At 40.9% G+C, this 18,183-nt stretch overlaps 1 protein-coding gene across 7 annotated transcripts in view; it reads right to left on the bottom strand.

The window, feature by feature from the left end:
* The window catches only part of PEX5L (peroxisomal biogenesis factor 5 like), a 219,359-nt gene that overhangs the window by 92,453 nt on the left and 108,723 nt on the right, over nt 1-18,183 (bottom strand). For all 7 annotated transcript variants that reach the window (XM_088838888.1, XM_088838890.1, XM_088838891.1 and 4 more), the window contains one exon: nt 12,560-12,655. In XM_088838888.1, coding sequence (XP_088695014.1) covers nt 12,560-12,655 — 96 coding nt within the window. The remainder of the gene's footprint in view (nt 1-12,559; nt 12,656-18,183) is intronic.

Here is an 18,183-nt window from a genome sequence, read left to right as displayed (position 1 = left end):
CGATGTTCTACTTACTAAACCAATGAGCAATGTAAGTGTTTGTCATAAAATGAGATCTCTCTCATCATTCAGTATTTTGATTTTATTTTATAAAAAGCTTTCTGAAACTAAAATGGGCAGACAGCATTACTAAATGCAGCATTAAACACTAGAATTATTTTAACCCCTGACTTCACTATTTCACAAAATAAGGTATTTAACCTACACATCTCATTTGTTCCTTTTAAATAAATCATAAGTAACAATATTCAACCTACAGGGAGTCATATAGAATAGTGATGATCGGTTTACATGGCACGGCATTGCTAATCAAGAGATAGGATTTTGAAGACATAGAAAACAAATTTATGGTAACCAAAGGGGAAAGGGGGTGGGAGGGATAAATTAGGAATTTGGAATTAGCAGACACAGATTACTATCTGTAAAATAAAGGTCCTATTGTACAGCACAGGGAACTATCACCAATATCCTATAATAAACCATAATGGAAAAGAATACACATATATGTGTATATAACCGAATCACTTTGTTGTACACCAGAAACCAACAGAACATTGTAAATGAAAAATGAAAGTGAAAGTGTTAGTTGCTCAGTCATGTCTGACTCTTTGCAACGCCATGGGCTGTAGCCAGCCAGGCTCCTCTGTCCATGGGAATGTTCAGGCAAGAATACTGTGAGTGAAGTGAAGTCACTCAGTCATGTTCGACCCTTTGTGACCCCATGGACTGTAGCCTACCAGGCTTCTCAGTCCATGGGATTTTCCAAGAGTACTGGAGTGGGCTGCCATTTCCTTCTCCAGGGGATCTTCCCGACCCAGGGATCGAACCCCGGTCTCCTGCATCGTAGGCTGTAGTGGGTTGTTATTTCCTTCTCTAGAGCAACTTCCTGACCCAGGGATTGAACCTGGGACTCTGCATTGTAGGCAGATTCTGTACTGAGTCACCTATACTTCAATAAAGATGATGAGTTTTTGTAGGTTCCAGATAAATAGAATTACATTATTACCCCTACAGAAATAAAATTCCTAGAAAATTATTTAATAGGTGGTCTTAAAAGTAAAAAGATATCCAACAAAAGAGAGAAAGAGATATTGAGAAAGAGGTTTTTGAATATTCCTACAATTATCAGAGCTGGAGGGTACCTGTAGCAGAGACTGCTAGCTGTTAGTCAAAATATACTTCCCTTTCTTCTGTAGTTGTCCAATGAATTCACAACACACCTAATTTTTACATGACCTATCTACAGTTTGACATGGGAAGCATATTAGCTAACATGGTATGCTAAGCTTTTAGGCTATCTGTATATTAAGCAGTTAACCTCTAGATTTCTCCAGTATTGCCCAAAGAATGTTTCTACATATTTTCAGAAGATTTTCTCTTTTATGGATATTGACTCTAAGTCAGAATGACTTAAGTAGTATTTAATCCATTAATCTCTTCCACCTACTTCAAAGAGATGACACTGTCATAGAAAGCAAGAGAAAATATGAGGGGGTGGGACAGACAGATACACTTCTTGGTAGGAGGGCACTCAAGTCAGCAGTTCCTTTCATAATACTATATTAACAAAAGGAGTTCAAGAATGGCCTCCAGTTCCCTTCAAACATTTAAAATTTCTAAGGTGCCTATCAAGCATTACATTGTTTTAAGCATGATATTTCCAAGTCAAAATTAACAGAGATAAAGAGTCAGTCACACCTCCAGATGAAGGAATTACAAATTAGCATTAAACTCTTTCACTATCCATGTCCTTAAACAGTAATTACTAATATGCCTGTGTTTTTCATATACATTAGTGCTACTGAGGGAAATTAGCCTCAAGTCTGATGAGGAGTTATCTTGAGAGCTATGTCCTTAGCTCAATTAGTAGAGCATCAGACATTTTATCCGGAGAAGGCAATGGCAAGCCACTCCAGTACTCTTGCCTAGAAAATCCCATGGATGGAGGAGCCTGGTAGGCTGCAGTCCGTGGGGTCACTAAGGGTCGGACACGACTGAGTGACTTCACTTTCACTTTTCACTTTCACACACTGGAGAAGGAAATGGCAACCCACTCCAGTGTTCTTGCCTGGAGAATCCCAGGGACAGGGGAGCCTGGTGGGCTTCCGTCTGTGGGGTCACACAGAGTCGGACACGACTGAAGTGACTTAGCAGCAGCAGCAGCAATTTTATCTGAGGGTCCAGGATTCAAGTCCCTGTTCGGGTGTTTACTTTGGGCTTCCCAGGTGGTAGTAGTTGTAAAGAACCCACCTACCAATACAGAAGATTTTAAGAGACATGGGTTCGATCCCTGTGTTGGGAAGATCCCCTGGAGGATGGCATGGCAACCCACTCCAGTATTTTTGCCTGGAGAATCCCATGGACAGAGAAGCCTGGAGGGCTACAGTCCACAGGGTCGCAAAGAGTTGGACACGACTGAAGCAACTGAGCACACATGCACTGAAAAGAAGTTATCTTGAGCACTGTATCCTTTGAGACAGGACATAGAAATGGGAAGTTAGGAGACAGCTTTCAATGAGGCTTGTCAGGGTATAAAGTTCATCTTGTTAGTAGGTTAGTGATATTTCTTAAACACACATTAAGTAAGAGATACTTTGATGAAATAAATGCATTAGAGTTGCTAATATGTTCATTTATTTAGCCAGCAAAAGTTTGTGGGGCCTTCTGTATCAGAATCTCTGAAAGGTGTTAAGAATACAGAGATGAAACATGGTCCCACCTGTAAGAGGTCAGCACCTAGTGTGGAGTTGGATGTGTAAAACCACAATAACTATACCATGGGATAATCATATTTGATCATCTTCCGAGCTGCAAATACCTCCAACTCTTCCAGAGCTTTAAAGGCAGAGCTATCTTACTCAGTTTTCAATTCCTAGCACCTAGTCCAGTCCCTGGCCCATAGAAAGAGCTTAAAACATGTCCTGATGACATGACAAGGGTGTCCACTATCACTACTATTATTCAACATAGTTTTGGAAGTCTTAGCTATAGCAGTCAGAGAAGAAACAGAAATAAAAGGAATCCCGGTCGGAAAAGAAGAAGTAAAGCTCTCACTGCTTGCAGATGACGTGATACTATACATTGAAAACCCCTAAAGATACTATCAGAAAATTACTAGAGCTAATCAGGGAATTTAGCAAAGTTGCAAGATACAAAATCAATACACAGAAATCACTTGCATTCCTATATACTAAACATGAAAAATCAGAAAGAGAAATTAAGGAAGAGAAATTAAGGAATCAATCCCATTCACCACTGCAACAAAAAGAATAAAATATCTAGGAATAAGCCTACCTAAGGAGACAAAAGAACTGTATACAGAAAATTATAAGATACTGATGACAGAATTCAAAGATAACATAATCAGATGGAGAGATATTCCATGTTCTTGGGTAGAAGAATCAATATTGTGAAAATGACAATACTACCAAGTGCAATCTACAGAGTCAGTGTGATCCCTATCAAATTACCAATGGCATTTTTCACAGAACTAGAACAAAAAATTTCACAATTCATATGGAAACACAAAAGACCCTGAATTGCCAAAGAAGTCTTGAGAAAGAAGAATGGAGCTGGAGAAATCAACTTTCCTGACTTCCGATTATACTACAAAGCTACAGTCATCAAGACAGTTTGGTACCGGCACAAAAATAGAACTATAGACCAATGGAACAAGATAGAAAGCCTAGACATAAACCCATGCACCTATGGGTACCTTGTTTTTGACAAAGGAGGTAAGAATATACAATGGGGCAAAGAAAACCTCTTCAATAAGTGGTGCTGGGAAAACTAGACAGCTCCATGTAAAAGAATGAAATTAGAACACTTCCTAACACAATACACAAAGACAACTCAAAATGGACTAAAGACCTAAATGCAAGACCAGAAACTATAAAACTCTTAGAGGAAAACATAGGCAGAACACTCGATGACATAAATCAAAGCAAGATCCTAGAGTAATGGCAATAAAAACAAAAGTAAACAAGTGGGACCTGATTAAACTTAAAATCTTTTGCACAGCAAAGGAAACTAAGCAAGGTGAAAAGACAACCCTCAGAATGGGAGAAAATAATAGCAAATGAAACAACTTACAAAAGATTAATTGCCAATATATCCAAACAGCTCATACAGCTCAATAGCAGAAAAACAAACAACCGAAGAAGTGGGAAAAAGACCTAAATAGACGTTTCTCCAAAGAAGACATACAGGTGGCTAACAAACACATGAAGAGATGCTCAGCATCACTCATGATCAGAGAAATGAAAATCAAAACTACAAGATATCACCTCACTGGTCAGAATGGCCATCATCAAAAAGTCTACAAACAATAAATTCTGGAGACGGTGTGGAGAAAAGGGAACCCTCTTGCACTGTTGGTGGGAATATAAACTGATACAGCCACTATGGAAGACAGTATGGAGATTCCTTAAAATAACTGTGAATAAAACCACCATATGACCCAGCAATCCCACTCCTAGGCATATACCTTGAAGAAACCAAAACTGAAAAAGACACATGTACCCCACTGTTCACTGCAGCACTATTTACAACAGCTAGAACACGGAAGCAACCTAGATGTCCATTGACAGATGAATGGATAAAGAAATTGTGGTAAATATACACAATGGGATATTACTCAGTCATAAAAAAGAATGCATTTGAGTCAGTTCTAATGAGGTGGATGAACCGAGAGCCTATTATACAGAGTGAAGTAAGTCAGAAAGAGAAAGATAAATATTGTATACTAACGCATACATACAGAATCTAGAAAGATGGTACTGGAGAATTTATTTGCAGGCCAGCAGTGGAGAAACAGACATAGAGAACAGACTTGTGGACATGGGGAGAGGGGAGGAGAGGGTGAGATGTATGAGGAGAGTAACACGGAAACTTACATTACCATATGTAAAACAGCCAGCCAGCAGGAGTTTGCTGTATGTCTCAGGGAACTCAATCAGGGGTTCTGTATCAACCTAGAGGGGTGGGATGGGGAGGGAGATGGGAGGGAGGTTCAAGAGGGAGGGGACACATGTATACCTATGGCTGATTCATGCTGAGGTTTGACAGAAAACAACGAAATTCTGTAAAGCAATAATCCTTCAATTAAAAAATAAATTAAAAAAAAAACACATGTCCTGATGAATTTGCTGCTACATCCAGTTTACTTTGAAGGCTGAGGCACCTAGAGAGACTAACTAGGTAAACAGAGCTTCAGAAGCTGGCTGGCTTGTTTCCTCTCTGCTGACAGTGGTAAGAGACATTTCTGACGTGTGGTTGCAGGTGTGCTGACTGCCCACGTGACCTCCTCTCTGCAGAAGCTGCATAGTGCTCTTTAGGGATCTCCTTCCTGGGAGGCAGCTTCAGGCCTCACTGAGCCCCTGGGGCTCCTTCCCCGCTTCTCACTTCTGCACCTTCTGTACATCTTTCTTAAGGAATTGTAGCTAAAAGTGTGTTTAGTCTGCTGGCTAGGAAGAAAATCCAAGAGGAAGCATGGAGGAAACTCCTTCAGGGAACAGGCATTTTTAAAAATAGCCCAATTTAGGCATATTTGGTTCTTTGACCTAAAATTACAATACTTTGAGCCGAGATGAATTTGCAGTGATTTTTCAATAAAATGTAGGATATGGAGGCAAAAAACTCCACATAAGGCCTCACTGAATCTAACCATTCAACCTGAGCATGAGCAATGTCAGTCTTCACACACAAACAGGTTCCCCAGTCATTTAAGATATTTATAAATATGTATGTGGTGATAATTGTTTTTAGTAGAAGAACTGGAATTTTAGGGCACTTTGGATCAACAATGGTTGAATTGCATGCTGTTAGGTATTACATAGTCTACGTATAGCCTAGATCATACCATGCAGAATATAAGGTCCAATGTTACACCATGGCAAGAGTGGTTGCTGTTACCTGTATTGTAATGGCACTGTAACACCATGACTGTCTCACTGACCGACACTGAGACCAAGACAGCCACAGAGGACACTTCAGGGCAGCCCCTGGGAGAGATCTGTACCCCAGAGACAGAATTGATTGTTTACATCAGCTTTGAAAATGCAAATACTCAATTACATTAGAAGGTGATAGGGCACTTTTGAAGTGTTTCTCACGTTATGTGATTAACAATTAGCCATCCATCCACTCATCCAACAAGTATTTATTAAATACTAGGTACCTCAGAGGAGGAAATGGCAACCCACTCCAGTATTCCTGCCTGAAACATTCCATGGGGATGCAAAGAGTCAGATATGACCGAGCAACTGAGCATGGACACAGGTACCAGACACTGTTTTAGCTCTTGAGGTACAGTGTTACATAAGAGACAAGATCCCTTTTCTCATTGAGGTTACATTTTAAAGTGGACAGAGAACAGACAGACGTAAATAAAAACCAACAGGGGAAGACAAAGTGATAAATGTAAGAGTGAAAAACAAAATTTGAGGTACTGCGCAGCAACTGGTGGTCAGCTTCAGCTTTTCTGAGGCGTTGACACTTGAGTTAGAATCTGAATGACAAAAAGGAACCTGCCACACCAGGGTACGGGAGAAGAATGTTCCCTGCAGAGGAAAGAGAGTGGAGACTGCAGGCAATGGGGCTGCTGTGCCAGATGAGCACGGTGGTACCCCTGGAGCTCGTGAAGGGCTGAGATGCAGAAGAAGCTGGAAAGGAGATCAGGTGCCAGGCCTGAGGCAGGATGATGACAAAAAAAAAAAAAAAAATGAGGGTTTAAGAACGGAATTGAATGTGAAACAGAAGGAATATTGGAACCAGATAATATAGAAATGGAGACTGGAAACACTGAACTTGCCCCAGGCATGGTTTTCATCCAGGTCTCGCTGTTGTTTAGAACAGTCTCTAATAAAGCTGATCTGCAGTGCCATTCTTTATCAGTCTTGAAATGAAGAACGTGGCACTTTTCATTCTCTTTAAGAATCTGAGATTCTACTATAGTGCCCATTGGAATTTACCACTTTTTCCCTGATTACCAACATAGTACACATTTATGACAGAACATTTGGAAAATACAGATAAGCTAATGGAAGAAATTAAATCACTCCCAAGTACAGTCACCCAAGGATAACTACTGTGAACAATTGGACACAGATTCTCTTGATTATACAGTGCAGTGATTCAGAATACAGGCTCTGGAGTCTAGGAGGAAATCAGGACTTTATAACTTGCTAAATGAGAGCTGTTCATATTCAGTCTATCTTAATTGCTTATAAAATGCCATGCAAATGTCTGCAATATCTTTAAGCCTCAGTTTTCTCATCTGCAGGATGAGAACAGTAATATTACCTTCCTCATAGGCCTGCTGGGAGGATTAAACGAGAATCCATTCAAAGCTCCTGAGGCAGTGGCTGGCACAGAGTATGTATTCCAAACACTCAGTCGTGTCTGACTCTTTGCGACCCCATGGACTATACAGTCCATGGAATTCTCCAGGTCAGAATACTGGATTGGGTAACCTTTCCCTTCTCCAGCAGATCTTCCCAACCCAGGGACCGAACCCAGGTCTCCCGCATTGCAGGCGGATTCTTTACCAGCTGAGCCACCAGGGAAGTCATTCCAAACACATGAGGTATTAAGCTATTATAATTTTATGAACCTGGGATCATACTGTAAAGTTGTCAGTATATAAATTAGTATTCCAATTATCACTAGACATTTTTACATGATCTTAATTATTTTTCTATGTTGTAGTTTCTAATGGTTACATAGCATTTTACTGTAGAGATAATAATTTAGTTAATTCTGCTGTGGTTCAGTTCAGTTCAGTCGCTCAGTCGTGTCCGACTCTCCGCGACCCCACGCCGGCTATTCCAAATTTTCACCACTTAAAATTCTACAGATAAAATAATGCAAACTTTTATGACTATTTCCCTAAGACAAAATCTAAGAAGCGGCTGGGTCAAGTGGCACGTATATTTCCAAGACTCTGTGACACATTTTATTATGTCTTCTGCTAAGGATTTAGATTAAACCCTTGATAAGAATAATGTCGGGAAGTGAGTAGTTCACATATGTGTGCATTTTTGTAGGTCTGATTTACCATCTGCTTGGTGAAATACAACCCCCACCCCCATGCCTCATGCCTTTTCCCCCACACCTGTTTACACCTTCTGGTCAGCACCATCCTCTCTCATTCCTTAAGGAAGCTTCTCGGTTCCAGGCTTCCAGCTGAGCAAATATGCTTACAGTTTTCTGATTTGCTAGGAATTCTGCACTTAGTCACTTCACCTGAAGCTATAAATGGATAGCACTTTTAGCACATTAGAAATCTAAGCGCCCCCCCCCCAAAAAAAGAAATCTAAGCCCCTCATCTTATAATGAAGAAACTAAAGTGGAAGGGAGCAAATGCCTTGTTTAAGTCATTCATCTGGTCCACGCCACTGCTGGACAGCAACTCAAAGCTAGCTTATTCCTTCATCTCTAGTACCTAGTTCAGCAGCCATCATGTATAGACAGCCATTAATGTTTTCAGATAGCTGCTTGAAGTAATTTACAGCCTTTTAGGATTCTGCAGCTGGAAAGGACCGTAGAGGTGTGGAAAAATGAGACTTACATTGATTCAGTTCAGTTCAGTTGCTCAGTCGTGTCCGACTCTTTGCGACCCCATGAATCACAGCACGCCAGGCCTCCCTGTCCATCACCAACTCCTGGAGTTCACTCAAACTCATGTCCATCGAGTTGGTGATGACATCCAGCCATCTCATTCTCTGTCGTCCCCGTCTCTGCCCGCCTCCAATGAGGTATATTATTGTTGTTCAGTCGCTCAGTCGCACCTAACTCTTTGCAACCCTCTGGACTGCAGCCCTCCAGGCTCCTCTGTCTATGGGATTTTCTAGGCAAGAACACTGGAGGGGGTTGCCATTTTCTTCTCCAAATGATGTATGATGTTTAGTTATTAGTGACAAGTTGGAATAACAACTCTGGTCTCTCAATTCCCAGGACATACAAGGAGAAACCAGGAGAAAATCAGGCTTCCTGGGTTGAGATGGGTGTCATGTAGAGATGGAATTCACCTAAGTTTTCCTTGTTCCAGAGAGAGCAAAGCCAGGGGTAAGAAAACAGGTAGTTGCTGGTAGACCAATTTCAGCCTAATTCAGGGAAGACCTTTTTAATAGTCAGGATTGTACAAAACTGAAAATAGGTTTTCTTGAAAAGAACCGAGTTGTTCCTAAATGGAAATGTTCAAATAGAAACAGGGTATGTTTGAATAAATAATTTGTCAAGTATGTTTAAAAAGAAAAACTGTTTTGTGTGACTGGTTAGAATAGATGACTTCTAAGGTCTCCACCAAAACTAAGATTAAGTGATTTTATGAATAGACAGACAGACGGACAATATTTTTTTCTTGTTGATATGTTACTTTGTACTTAACGTCTTTTTAGTGTGAACCCATTGTCTCCTCCTTACAAATAGGAATAGATAAGTTCTAAAGTCTTTTCTTCCCCAAGATTTTATGGTTCTAAATTATCTTTTTAGTGCTAATTCAGTGTATTACACACAGTAGGAGTTCAAAAGAAACTTAAATTCTCTTTTAAGTCAGAAAATTCTACATTTAGGATAAACTGAGCTACAGCCTCCATGCAGTTGAACAATTTGAACTCAGCTGGTCAGAAGCAGAAGATATTAAGAAGAGGTGGCAGGAATACACAGAAGAACTGTACAAAAAAGATCTTCACGACCAAGATAGTCACGATAACATGATCACTGACCTAGAGCCATACATCTTGGAATGTGAAGTCAAGTGGACCTTAGAAAGCATCACTACTAACAAAGCTAGTGGAGGTGATGAAATTCCAGTTGAGCTATTTCAAGTCTTGAAAGATGATGCTGTGAAAGTGCTGCACTCAATATGCCAGCACATTTGGAAAACTCAGCAGTGGCCACAGGACTGGAAGAGGTCAGTCTTCATTCCAATCCCAAAGAAAGGCAATGCCAAAGAATGCTCAAACTACCGCACAATTGCACTCATCTCACACACTAGTAAAGTCATGCTCAAAATTCTCCAAGCCAGGCTTCAGCAGTATGTAAACTGTGAACTCCCAGATGTTCAAGCAGGTTTTAGAAAAGGCAGAGGCACCAGAGATCAAATTTCCAACATCCGCTGGATCATGGAGAAAGCAAGAGAGTTTCAGAAAAACATCTATTTCTGCTTCATTGACTATGCCAAAGCCTTTGACTGTGTGGATCACAATAAACTGTGGAACATTCTGAAAGAGATGGGAATCCCAGACCACCTGACCTGCCTCTTGAGAAACCTGTATGCAGGTCAGGAAGCAACAGTTAGAACTGGACATGGAACAACAGACTAGTTCCAAATAGGAAAAGGTGTACGTCAAGGTTGTATATTGTCACCTTGCTTATTTAACTTATATGCAGAGTACATCATGAGGAACGCTGGGCTGGAAGAAGCATAAGCTGGAATCAAGATTGCTGGGAGAAATATCAATAACCTCAGATATGCAGATGATACTACCCTTATGGCAGAAAGTGAAGAGGAACTCAAAAGCCTCTTGATGAAAGTGAAAGAGGAGAGTGGAAAGGTTGGCTTGAAGCTCAACATTCAGTAAACAAAGATCATGGCATCTGGTCCCATCACTTAATGGGAAATAGATGGAAAAACAGTGGAAACAGTGTCAGACTTTATTTTTTTGGGCTCCAAAATCACTGCAGATACTGATTGCAGCCATGAAATTAAAAGACGCTTGCTCCTTGGAAGGAAAGTTATGACCAACCTTGATAGTATATTAAAAAGCAGAGACATTACTTTGCCAACCAAAGTCCGTCTAGTTAAGGCAATGGTTTTTCCCGTGGTCATGTATGGATGTGAGAGTTGGACTGTAAAGAAAGCTGATCGCCGAAGAATCGATGCTTTTGAACTGTGGTGCTGGAGAAGACTCTTGAGAGTCCCTTGGACTGCAAGGAGGTCCAACCAGTCCATTCTAAAGGAGATCAATCCTGGGTGTTCATTGGAAGGACTGATGCTAAAGCTGAAACTGCAATACTTTGGCCACCTCATGCGACGAGTTGACTCACTGGAAAAGACTCTGATGCTGGGAAAGGTTGGGGGCGGGAGGAGAAGGGGACGACGGAGAATGAGATGGCTGAATGGCATCACCGACTCTGTGGACATGAGTTTGAGTGAACTCCGGGAGTTGGTGATGGACAGGGAGGCCTGGCATGCTGTGATTCATGGGGTCGCGGAGAGTCGGACACGACTGAGCGACTGAACTGAACTGGTCTCAATCAAATCTCTCAGTTGATCACATTCAAGAGCACTAAATATGCATTAACTTTTTTTTTTAAATAAAAAGGTTAAAAACTAAAAGAAGAAATTTGGGTGGACTGTCTTGTGATGATATTAAAGTGTTCTCTTACTGGGTTTCTGATTGATGATATGAAATTTGACTGGAATTATTTCCTAGAATATAGAGAACTTTTTAATATTAAATTGCTAGTATGATTTAATTGCACTCCAAGTATGAAATTACTGAAAGACTGCCCATTGTATAATACTTCCATCCAAATTCTAGTGGTAAGACTGATGCATAAATGAACCATATTAGAGGAATACTTTCAATTTGCAAGATTTCCCATCAGTAACGGAAATGGAGGTCCTGACAAGTTCATACTTGGATTGGGTGAAAAGCTCCACTCTCAAATAGTCATCTAGCAAAGCTTTGGTGAGAATCATAGATGGAGCCTGTGATGCACTCTTTGCAAATCTAACCAGGAAGGAAATGGATAAAAAACAGCCAAGGATGCCTTTTTTGGCTTCCCTTTTCCCTTTCTTTCTTCCCCCACCCCCTCTCTTATTAGAAGGTTAAACAAGGAAAAGTAATGCTCAATTAGTGTTTAATTTATTAACATTGTCATTGTTTTGAACACTCTTAACAGTAAAAAAAAAAAAAAGAAAAAAAAATGAAAAATTGTGGCTCAAGTCAAGATGGGCTACCATTGATTAGAATTTCTCAGCCCTGCCTTTTTTCCCCACCCAGCGAGGAAAATGTGTATTTCAGGGATAGCAAGACCTTCTATGTTTCAGACATTGTGCTAGATGTCAGATAGAGGAAAAAAAAAAATCAGGCATGAAGCTTGACCTCATAGAAGCATAGCAAATGCATAGCATAGATTCATCACCGGAGCCTGATGAAACTCGGAGTTCTTCCTGACCCCAAACTCTAGACAGTCACTGCTAATCTACCACAGAATTGTTTAAGAGTTGACAACTGTTAGTCACCCCATGTAGGAAGTCAAAAGTTCTCTGGTAATTAGGTCTCATTCTAACAATTATAGTCATGGTTTGTTCATGCCTATAAAGACCGATTTCAACCTAGAGGGCTGGAAGGGAGCTCAAAAGGGAGGGAATAGTATACTTTAGATTCACGTTGCTGATTTACGTAGTTGTATGGCAGAAACCAATACAACACTGTAAAGCAATTATCCTCCAGTTTTTAAAAAAAGACCCACTTCACACGTATCTTGTTTGGTTTTTTGAATTCCACTCTCAGAAACATGAAACAGAAAAAATAAACCAAAAAGCTACCTCCACAGCTGCTTTTGCTCTTTCAAATTCTTCTTCTAAGGAATGGTTTCTGGAAAGCAAGGCGCTCCCCCAGCGCTGCTCTTTGGTCAGTCGAGCCTGAAATAAACCAAACATAATTTTGGAATCACGTAATATAAAATACAAACACTTTTCCTTTTCTCATAGTACCCTAGACTTTAAGAAGCACCTGTGACTGACGTCACTTTGGAGTACTTTGCAAGCAGGCTTCTTAAACGGGGACGGTGCCAATATGTGCGCCCCGCTCACACGCAGGCATCTTCCAACAGAGAGTCTCAGCCGAGGTCATATTAAAACATCAACACCCAGGCCCTACCTCCCAAAGATCTTACATCTCATTGGTCTAGGTTCAAGGCGTTGATAGGGTAGGAAGTCTCTCCATGCAGTTAGGCTGGAGAATCTCCGTTATAGAATACACCTGGAAGCTGATTGCGCTTTCAGCTTGTTAGGAGGATCAGCCTCAGGTGAAGCTGCGAAGGCTGCAGCCACGGAAGGTAGCTGCTAGGCCTTTCTTCTTACACTTGAGCTGGGTTTCATGCTGAATTCTCTTTCCTTTGCCTTTCCTCTCTTGGCACACATCTGTCTCATGGCATATTTCCTCAGGTCACTGCTCTCTGCTAAATAGTCACTTGGATAAAATAATGTCGGGTAATGCCAACTGCTTTGTCACAATTAACAGGAAATGTGATACACAACTTAGCTGAATGCTAATATTTCCACAAGATCCCCCACAAAGAGTTTGCTAGAATTTAAAAAATATCTTTTTTAAATTTCACAATGATTACATTCTTTTTGAAAAAAATTAATCATGATAAATCAGAGGCATAATGCTAGACCCTTTCCCCTTGAATTTGCATGTATATTTATGCACCCATGGATAGAATATCACAGTGTTTCAAAAAGCTTTTGGAAATGTAAATGGTGCTATTCTGTGGCTTGTTTTTTTCTATTCAGCAATGTACCTTGGAGAGTCTCCACATGTTGCACTCCTTGATCTACCTCAGTCTTCTCCCAAGGATTTCCTAGTAAGTATACACTCTATGTTGATTAGAATGCTCTCTCCATGAGAATTGAACGTTTCCGCTTTTTCTCCACGTGATTGTTTTCTTATCTATCTTCTTCTCTGATCCTCTTGCTCTGCTGTGGGGTCCACAGTGGGAGGACTTTGGTAACTCTTGTACTGCCCCACCCTGAGCCCAGGGTCTGACAAGTGATACATGCCCCAAGGATGCCTGTGGATGGATTGCGGGAGGAGGGCCAGCACTGTTAAGGCAGCTAGGCCTTGGGGAACAGGGGGAGAGAGGCTTGGGTCAAGTCCCCCACCCCTTTTCACTGCAAGGCTGGGGTGGCTCCTTGGCCACGTGGGAGTTTGCTGTCCTGCAGGGATGCTCAACCCCTGCTTCTAGGGGAATTACTTGAACAGACCTTGGCCCCACCCCAGACCAATGAAGTGATCTTTGAAGGTGGGGCCCAGGAATTAAATGTTTGAAAAGGTCTGTGGTGATTTTTAAAAGTAGCCACATTTGAAAACCAAATCTATGGCAAAACTTTGCTCTCAACCTAGCACTTACCATCTATTCTGTTCAGCTGCTTTTCATTCTTTCTCCACCATTAGTGGTCCTCAAGAGGAAACCCCTCTTTAATGATTACACAGTATTCAGTCCCTGGGTTGGGAAGATCCCCTGGAAGAAGAAATGGCAACCCACTCCAGTATTCTTGCCTGGGAAATCTCATGGACAGAAGAGCCTGGCGGGCTACAGACCATGGGGTCGTAAAGAATCGAACATAACTTAGAGACTGAACAACACCAATACCAGGGCTTACTACATGCCAGATGCTGCTTCAAGTCCTTTACCTACTGGAACTCATGTTGTCTTTTCAACAAGCCGAGGTAAGTACTAGCATTGACTTCATGACCCTGAAGCACAGAGAACTGATTTGACTTGCCCCTGGTCTCACAGCTGGTTAAGTGGTAGGACCATTGCTTCTGGGCTATGCTCAAAACCACTGCATGCACTGCCTCTCACAGGAGGCTGTGCTCAACTGGCCATTTTAGGAAGATGCAAAATATAGAAAAGCTGTCCCGTGGAGACAGGGACATTCATGCAAGGTTGAGAGAGCTAGCCAAGAAACTGTCTAGAATACTGTGGGCTGAAAATAATAATAATAAAGTAATTACTAGGAATGTTTCTGAGCATAAACACGTCTTAGACTGCCTTCTGATTTAATGGATGTGAAAGGTTAATTTATTGGAACACTAATTTATGTTTTCTCCTCCTTGATGTATTTATCCCTGCTGTATCCCTGGCCTCTCCTTCTAAGAGTAGGTGCTCCACAAATAATCAGTAAATATTTCTTGAAAATATACTGTCAGGGAATACATGGGTGACCAAATTAAAGGAATTTCTCTTCCCTACTCCCAGAAGGTACCTGTGTGTTCTCAGTCAAGGTCTCATGGCCAATCTGGAGGCTAAGGAGAGTTTATAGGAGATTGAAAAGGACTTGATTTTTGTGCTGTACCTGGACTGGCAGATGTCTGTGCTAGTAAACCCTGGCTTGGGGGTGGGGTGGGGATGGCTGCAGGATGCCCTAGTGGGGTTCCTGGTAAAGAGCGATGCCTGTGAGTAGCTCAGGGTTGAGGCCTCTGGAGCAGTGCCTGTGGTCAGAAAAGGGAGGGTGATGAAGGCAGGTTAAGGCAGTGATGCTACTGCCTTGGCATCAGTGCCTTGCTCACTGGTGGGTGAGGCCCAGTGGCCTCCCAAACAAGCATCCTCCCTTATTCTCTGGGCCCTGTGGAAGCTACTGTACTTTTCTAATCCAGAAAATCGAGTCAGGGAGGGGAAGACTGACACAGCTTCCAGAGATTAGGATATGAACATATCTTTTAGGGGCCACCATTCAGCCCACTGCCCCCTCATCTGACACTCTTGGGTGACAGTATATTTGCTTAACAAATATAAAGGTGCAGATGATTTATAACCTTTTAGAACTGATAACCTATTAGGCTCTTACAGCCTGGAAGAGAAGTTAATGCCACAGATGATATGACTTTATTGTCTTATAGACAGTTAATCAACCTTGTATCTAACTTGGTAAACTTTTTATTTTGACATTTCTTTCCCAACTGGCTACATAAATTTCTGTTCCTTATTCCTTTGCTTTTAGAACCAACTCTTATTTTCCTGCAGGTTCATTCATGAAATAAATATTTGTTGAGATAAAGTTAAAAAACATGGACACACATGGTAAGAAATAAACTTTGTGCGTTTATATAACAATGAAAGACATTAGGAGAAGAAAGAGGAAGCACTAACATTTTTGTCCCCAAGGCACCTCCTTTAATTAGAGGCACTTTTCACCAGTGAAATATGATCTGTCTTTCCTGTGAAGCCTGACCGAACAGGACTCCATTACTGTCTCTGGCTTCCCTTCATCAGTGTTTCACGACCCAAGTGGATTATGAATCACAGGATGCAAAGGGCACCATACATCAGGAAGAAGAAAATCTCTCAGGATTCTAGACTTACAGTTTATGTTCTCTTAACTGCCTAAAACAGTAAATGTAAATACAATCTTACCGTGCAAATGAAATTTTGTTTTGATAGTACAGTTACTATTTAGGTAAATGCTATTTCCCACATTGTTAGGAAAGCCTTATGTTATTACTAATTTGAATGTTAGCTACCTCACATTTTAAAGCCATCTATTTTTCCTAAGGAAGCATAAAATAAATGCTATAAAATATAAGGAGATATTGAATGTAAATAGAGGCAGTTTGCAAGCTGAGGGTAGTATACATCTAAAGGTTCTAAAACTTTTTAGCAACTCAACAGTGTGCCCAGACATGCTGATTTAGGACTGAAAATGAAAAACAGACTAAACACACAGTCAAAAACAGCCTTTTTTTGAACAATATATATATATATCTCATCTAATTTCATTACAGGCAAAACTGTAATATGGAAAAACATAAATAATGCTAGTAAACTGCAGATATTTCTTAATATTTAACTAGAGGAATGATAAACAAGACAGTTACACCTGTAAGTCTGACTTGCAGCTCTTTTGGTAGCACAATGGCTGTAATAGCAGTTCTCAAGCTGTAGCGTGCATTAGAATCACCCACAGATCACCTTCAGTTTGCAGGGCTCCACTCTTTGGGATTCTGAGTCAGTAGGTATGAGGTGGGGCTATAGAATTGTCATTTCTAACAAGTTCCCAAGTGATACTGACACTGCTGGTTTAGGGACCACACTGTGAGAACTTCTGATCTAGGAACTGACATTTTGTGTATGTGGGTGGAACTCTGGAGTTTACAAATATACTCTGACGTAGTCATTTCTTTCCTTCTTTGCATGGTTTTGAAAAAGGCTCCACGATTAACAGTTACTTCCTGGAAGTGCTTTAGCTTTAAAAACAGCATTTTAATTCATTTAAGCTAATTGGATTTTAGGGTATTACAGTCTCCAAAGAAGGAAAGCATTTAATTCCCCCAGCTGTTGATTGCACTGAATGATTGGCACTAGGTGAAAGGAGAGAAGAAAGAATTAAATAACTCTGAAAATAATATTATGCTTTATTCTCTTTATTCAAAATTATGACTGTGATCAAAACAGTCATATGATCAAAACAGTCAAATATGATTTGCAAATGACGGTATTTGTGGCTGTGGTTGTCCTAGCATAATTTTCTTGGCTAACATCTAAAGCCATTGTTCATAGCTCCTCATACAATTGATAGATATCTTCCACCAAAACACATTTTTAAAAGGCTCAGCATCTTTCTGAATGAATTGGAGGAGAAAAGGGATTTGCTTAACTGTAGAGAAGAAAAATATAACAACTAGCAGAGATTATATAACAGACATTAAAAACAGTCTCTCTTAAGTCAGTTTCTCTGGGGTCAAATCCTGGTTTACCATTTACTATTAAAGGTGACCTTGGACAAATTACTTAACCTTTATAATCCTCAGTTTTTTGGGAGGTTGGGGCACGCCACTTGGTTTGTGAGATCTTTTTGTTGTTCAGTTGCTAAGTCCTGTCTGACTCCTTGCGACCCCATGGACTGCAGCACACCAGACTTCCCTGTCCTTCACTATCTCCCAGGGTTTGAGCAAACTCATGTCCATTGAATCAATAATGTCATCTTACTGTCTCATCCTCTGTTGTCCCCTCCTCCTCCTGCCTTTGATCTTTCCCAGCATCAGGGTCTTTTTCAATGAGTTGGCTCTTATGCATCTGGTGGCCAAAATATTGGAGCTTCAGCATCAGTCAGTTCAGTCACTCAGTTGTGTCCAACTCTTTGCGACCCCATGGACTGCAGTGTGCCAGGCTTCCCTGTCCATCATCAACTCCCTGAGCTTGCTCAAACTCATGTCCATCGAGTCAGTGATGCCATCCAACCATCTAATCCTCTGTTGTCCCCTTCTCCTCCTGCCTTCAATCTTTCCCAGCATCAAGGTCTTTTCCAAAGAGTTAGTTCTTCAATTCAAGTGGCCAAAGTATTGGAGCTTCAGCTTCAGCATCAGTCTTCGCAATGAATATTCAGAACTGATTTCCTTTAGGATTGACTGGTTTGATCTTTTTGCAAGTACAAGTGACTCTCAA

Source organism: Moschus berezovskii, chromosome 1 (assembly GCF_049115385.1).
Source record: "Moschus berezovskii isolate FMDL1 chromosome 1, NW_MosBer_1.0, whole genome shotgun sequence".
In the NCBI taxonomy this organism is placed as follows: Eukaryota; Metazoa; Chordata; class Mammalia; order Artiodactyla; family Moschidae; genus Moschus; species Moschus berezovskii.
This window is presented reverse-complemented; position numbering and strand designations above follow the sequence as displayed.